General features: G+C 44.7%; 1 protein-coding gene across 1 annotated transcript; it reads right to left on the reverse strand.

Annotated features, from left to right (window-relative positions):
* LOC8066962 (IQ domain-containing protein IQM3) lies at window positions 1,987-6,028 on the reverse strand. The gene is made up of 9 exons (XM_002442757.2): window positions 5,660-6,028; window positions 5,082-5,196; window positions 4,889-4,954; window positions 4,503-4,591; window positions 4,241-4,328; window positions 3,266-3,412; window positions 3,094-3,186; window positions 2,811-2,912; window positions 1,987-2,718 (listed from the first exon to the last, which is right to left on the reverse strand). Exons 1-9 carry the CDS (start codon window positions 5,809-5,811, stop codon window positions 2,212-2,214), a joined length of 1,359 nt encoding a protein of 452 aa, XP_002442802.1. The 5' UTR covers window positions 5,812-6,028; the 3' UTR covers window positions 1,987-2,211.

The following is a 6,421-nucleotide window of genomic DNA, read 5'->3' on the forward strand; positions in this document are numbered from 1 at the left end:
TACTCAAAAAGACCAAAATACCCTTCTATGTGATAGTAGGTGGCTGCCGCATCCCTAGAGCATTGGCATTTGCGATTGAGAAAAAAAGGTTTTTTGATTGATGCCATTGTAATTTTTGAAGTTTGGAGAAGTGCCATTACTATTCACATATTTTGAAACATGCCATTGCAATTCTTCAGTCAATTCAAATATGGCATGGTGTACGTTTGGGAAAGGCTTGGATCCACTTGCAGATGTACAAGACATACTAGTATTTTCGTCTGGACGATATTGCCCTTAGCTACTCCCCTTCCTGTAGTCAGTGACGCGTAGGCCCCACTTGTCATCCCCTTCCTCTCCCTTCACTTATCCATGGCCATCGTAAGGGCTGCACATTTAGCTAGCTGCTCCCTTGCCTCCTCAACGGCGTTGGTGGCGTGCCCGTACCTGTGCTGGGGCCAGCATCCGCGCGCTCCGGTCCGTGCTCATGGAGGCCATGCTTACCTTTGCGCGGCCATGGCGGAGCGGAGCTCTAGGCGCACGCGCTCGCCGTTGCCATGGCTGGCCGAGGGCGAGGCCGACCACCATCTGCGCGACAACAGCCCCTCCCCGGCCGCCGCACACGAGCCCGACGTCAGCAGCTTGTTCGCGCGCTTGCCCGGCAGCAGCTCGGCGGCCTGCTCACGCGCGCTCGCCAGCCATGGCGTGGCCGCCTTCTCGTCCGGTGCCGGCACAGCAGCACGCACGCGCAAGCCTGAGAGTGGGCGGTGTGGTAGCGGCGTCGCCGACGAGCAACTTCTTCTTGGTCTTCTCTGCTCTCTGCTCTCTCTCTCTCTCTCTCTCTCTCTCTCTCTCTCTCTCTCTCTCTCTCTCTCTCTCTCTCTTGATTCGAGCTCGCGCGAAGCGCCGACGATCAGAACTCCGGCCGGCCAACTGCTAAGCGTGCACGCTGCTGGGGCTGGAGAGTCTGCTGTTATTGGTCCTTGGCGAGCGCGGAGGTGGGGCCGAGGAGTCGGGGCGCGGACAGGAAGGAGAACCAGGGTAAGAGCAGAGGAAAGGGATGACGAGTAGGGCCCACATGTCAATGACTAGGGTGAGGGAAGTAGTTGGGGTAATATCGTCCATACAAAAATACTTGAAATCCCATACACTGCATCTAGGTCCAAGGCTTCCAAAGACGTATAGCATGGCATTTTTCAAGGAGGGAAAAAATTATAATGGCATCCTTCAGAATAGATGAATAGTAATGGTACATTTCCAAACTTCAAAAATTGTAATGGCACCAATCAAAAAAACCCAAAAAAATAAGCTAACTGCCTCTGAAATGAATTGTTATAGAAATAAGATGCCCTAAGGCCACTCCAGGTGAAAGTTTCATTTTGTTGTTTCTAAGAGTGACACATCGTCTAGAGTGATATGAAACAATGAATGGAATAACCCATTGCAATTGCAATGCATAGTGTCATTTACTCATTTTTTTGTTGTTTCTTAGGTTGATCATAGCAGTTTAATCCATGATGCATGCGATTGGGGAAACTGATAGATAGAATGAAACTTTTGCCTCCAATGTTAGTGTGCAACAATTTCCAAGTTTTGGAAATATTGGGCACCTATATATTTTCATTTGGATGAAACACCTCTCTCCCCTTTCTCTTGACAAATTTAGTGCCACATCATCAAATTTGCTTATGTGGTATCTCATTTAATGAAAATGAATATGCAGTTGGGATTAGCCTAAGATTGGGTTTTAAATTATGGAATAAAAAAATCTAAAGGCTAGAAAAAAAAAGTAAAAATATACAAAGTTCTATTTAGATGTGCACTAAGTTTTTTCTATGTGTTTCTATCTCTACCGCACCAAGTTTTGCACCATAGGGTCTAATCCTATCAAGTACACAGAATAACGCATGTTAAAAAAAAAATACCAAAGACATGGTGCTTTTGAGTATCATAGTGCTAGTACTATCTTTACTCTCTTAAATTTTCTATATTTGAGTATCATAGTGCTAGTGCTATCATAGTGCTGTTAATATCATAATAACAGGTTCTGCACAGAATCTATTTTGCAATGTGATAGTCCACATCTAGTTCTCACTTGGAAAACTTTGCAGCGTCCTATGTCAGATTGAACAACAGGACAAAAGGGAAGCAACAAGCACAAACCAAGTATCTGAAATTCGCAGTGCTGAAAAATGGAGAAGTGCTATCGCGTGTATATAAGCTCCGAAGCTTCTAACTTGGCTGGGCCAGGGAGGCCTGCATTGGTGCCAGCAGCGATGTTGGTGAGGTTGCTGTAGTGGGGGACAAGCATGAAGGTAGTCTCCTTGACGCTGACAGCGTTGATGCTCTTGGTGACAGATCCACCATCTCCAAAGCCTGCATCCTAAGCTCCATTGGGTAGTCCTTGACACATCCAATTCTTGGACCAACCCCAGTGCTCCATTTAAGGGACAGCCGGTGCCCAAGCTGATAGGACTTGGACTCACCCTTGGATTTCATCCTCTCGAAAATTGCCTTCTGTGGGATGTCGGTGGCTTTGGGGCTTTGCAGACCGCCTGATAAGGTTCTTTGGTAGGACTTGGCTTGTTCTGCAGGAGCGTTCTCTGCTTCGTCGCCTTCTGTGATGTTTAGAGGGAGAACCACTTGTGGAAAATTTGGTTGTATGATAGCAGAAGTAAAGTTCTCTGAGTCATTAGGCACTGGATCTTCATTGTAGTCTTCTTTGGTAGATGAGCGCACCTGAACACAAAAATAAGTTCACTAAATGAAACCATCTACCATTTGGTGACAGAAGCATATTATGTTCTGGTTGTGAATGGTTAAGAGTGTACCTCAACGTCCTTGAGGTCAACTCCATTTTCTTCAAGGAAGTTCATGAAATTGGAGAGGTTCTCTGCGGTTGGTTTGTAGTGGCCACTGTACGCCCAGATGGACTTTATCCAGAACAGATAAACATAGATTAACAGAATTCACCCAATGAAAAGGTACACTAACAAGATGTAATGGAAGTATAAAAATGATATTACTATGTGTATAAACAAAACTAACAATTCAACAGACATAGTAATATCATTTTTATACTTCCATTACATAGAAGTTGCTAAAGAAAAATACCTTGATAACTCCGTTCTCTGCAGTAAATCTTCCTGCAGCTATGGTTGTACCTCCTGCCAAAAAGCTGGAGTGCTGGAATACACCTCTCTCTTTCTGATGGATACATAGAAATTGACTTAGCAGCACTAAGTAGTAAAATGTGACCAAGGACCTTGTAGAGTAAAAAAGTTACCTTGCCAGCATAAAGTCTTTTTGCTGTGCTCATAACGAAAATCCATTTAGTTCCTTTAGGACCCCTGCTCGTATCAAGTGGCTCTCCAGACTGTTTATGGAAAATCTTTCCATCGTTAATGATGTATTCATAGTGCTCACGCTCTTGCTGCAAAACATCAAACAGATGTTAGAGCTTCGAAATGTGGTAGGTTTAGTACTTCTTACGGGGTAGCTTTGAACTGTTTTCTCATATTCAAGGGTGAGACTACTTGCTACAGCTAGAGAAACGGTGCACCTCTGGCCTAGTGCCGCCCAGAAAATGGGTTTATTGTTAGTGACGCCAGTTACAAATATATTTAATTGTATCCCATGCTGTAATTTTTCTGGCAAACCCTCCTTGAAACCTGACATTTAACTCTTTATGAGCAGTACGGTTTGTGTTTCATACCCACTCCTATGGAATGGAAATTGGGTGGGCGTTGAAACATAAAAAGTTCGATTGAAGAGTTGGTTAAAACGAATCCATTTTCCTGTTCTTAACTGCATCCGACATTGCGACGCCAACTGTATTTGTATCAGTTGTCTGGGTTCATGAGCAAATAAGATAATTATGTGAATGATATCAGGACAGGGCATGCTTGGATTCTATACAAGTTTCAGATGACCAACAGTTCTGACTTGAGGCTACGTCAAATCAAGTTCAGAAATGCAGCAATTTGATATACTAACAAGAAGAGGTGCAACACACTTTTTTATTAGAGTAAATATTTCTTAAAAAATGAACTTCAGGAAAATTTTCTACAGTAAAAGGCAGTGACCAATTTTAGAAGATACTGATAGTTAATAACAAGACAAAAGCTTCGTGAAACTGGCACAATATTCTGTGGATGAAGTTTGTCAAGTCATCATACATCCTTTTGCAGACATATCCAGCAAGGATATACATCCCAAATTCTTAATAAAGATATGCAGCCATGGTGGAAACGTGTCTTACCGGACCAAGATACCTTATGCATTGCTTTTTCAGCAAAGCTCTTGGACACTCTGGAAGGTCTATATCCTTTCCCTCTCCAACATCAAGCCTACAAGCACACAGCTCACTTAAAATTGTTGTGCAATTATAACTGAGATTTCTGGTATGGGTGTACTTTGAATATGTACTTCTCGTTCAGATCTGTGATGTAGGTTGCATTACCCTGTTCGAATAACAGAATTTGCAAGTGTATGGATGCAAATCGTACTACTGAAGTTCTTACCAGTAGAAGAAGGGCTGTCCGGCCTGGCTTTGGCACCAGATATCATAGTAGAACTGCAAGTTGTGCCCATACCTATGCCGTGGATCAATCTATACAATACAACAACATATGAACACAGTAGAACAGTTGCATTTTTTTTGAAGAAGAAGAAGAAGAAGAAAATTAGTTATAACAGTTGCATTGGATCAGAATCTTGCAAAAAATACTTCATCACTCTATTTCCTCTCAATGAAAAACGTGCAACGACATATACTGTGCTCAGTGTTCACACACTACAAAAAGATAAAGTCAACTGATGATACTGAAAAGCAGGTTCTATTCATACATCTGAAAACACAGCATCCAACCGAGAAACATGTTTTACTAGTAGCGGATTATGTACTCACAGCCTCGATCCAGTGCTGGAAAGCCAGCTTGAGAGCCTTGCCGTCTCTGGATAAACCCTGACCCACCTGTTGCAAGTTGCAAGCAAGCAAAGCAGACATGAGAAAACATATAGAACGACGACATGATGAGAAAGAAGCCTGATGCACGCATGAGAAGGAATAATCGGTTTTGTGGGAGGCAGGGAGGGAGGACCTTGGATGCGTTGAGGCCGACGCGGTTCCAGCGCGAGGCGGCCGTCTCCGGCTTGGGCTCGTCGAAGAAGGAGACTGTGCTGTGGCTGAGCCGCGCGAAGTCCAGCGCTTGCCACCTCCATCAATCATCAGCACCATTGATCGAAATCAGTCTCAGTCAAAAGCTTTTTCTTTCCCCGAAACGAAGAGGCCAGTTATTAGAAGTGATTTCAAACATCAGTAATACCCATGAACAAGAACAAAACTCGGCACCGTAACCGTCTCCTGGATTTTCTTGGAAGGAAGCCAACTCGCGGAGCAGGCCGTACAGTAGAGTGCAGAGAGGATCAAGATTGAAGAAGCAGCGAAGGTGTGTGTTGTGACAACAAAAGGGGCAACTTTTATTTATTTATTTATTTATTTATTTATTATTCATGTATTGATTTTGTTTAACATAAGATGATAATAATAATAATAAGAACTAAAAGGGGACAGACAATCTTTGTTTGCTCATGCTAATCGAACCCGGACGCAGGGGGAAGAAAAGTAAATAAATCATAGGCAGGAAGGTGGTGGAAGGGAAAGGGAGGAGGAGGGTACCAGAGCTCCTCGACGACGACGGCGGAGTCGGCGAGCTTCCGGCGGGTCCGGTAGCTGCGGTAGACCTTCTGCAGTTTGGTTGCCGCGCCATTCTCGCCGCCGGCGCCGGTTCCCTCCATGGATTCCAGCCTGTCCATCTGCACCTCCTCCATTGGTTCTGAGATTTGGGAGCTGCGAGGGCAGCCCTTCCCGTCGAAAGCAGCGAACTTGGACCGAGCAATCAGTTGTTGGAGTTGGCCCCAGTTGGGCTAGGAACGGAGAACGAGAGAAGAGAAACGGCCGTGCAGTGGGCACGCACCTGTGCAGAGAAGTGTCAGGGAGGAGATGAGCAGAGCAGAGCAGAGCAGAGCAGAGCATGTGGGAGCGGAGCGGGGCGGGGCTGAAGGCTGTAGCCAGTAGGAGTACCACGGAGGCACGGACAGTGACCGCTGATTCGACGACGGCGACCAGTCGTAACGGCGACTCTTGGGCATAACGCGCGTGGTTGGGCCCACGTGTCATTGGCTCTATGGACACTGTAGGACACCATAGGGCCTTGTTTAGTTTAAAAAAAATTTGGAAAATGGACACCGTGGTACTTCGTCTAAAATTTCGATGTGATGGAGAATCTGAAAAATTTTGCAAAATGTTTTGGGAACTAAACAAAGTCTAGCTGTATAGACGTAGAGCCCGTTAGCTTGTTTGAAAATAGCTGAAATTATAGTTTGTTGATTTATTTAAGAGAAAAACGCTGTTGAATAACTTGTAGTTTTGAGCAAATAT

This window comes from Sorghum bicolor, chromosome 8, assembly GCF_000003195.3.
Source record: "Sorghum bicolor cultivar BTx623 chromosome 8, Sorghum_bicolor_NCBIv3, whole genome shotgun sequence".
In the NCBI taxonomy this organism is placed as follows: domain Eukaryota; kingdom Viridiplantae; phylum Streptophyta; class Magnoliopsida; order Poales; family Poaceae; genus Sorghum; species Sorghum bicolor.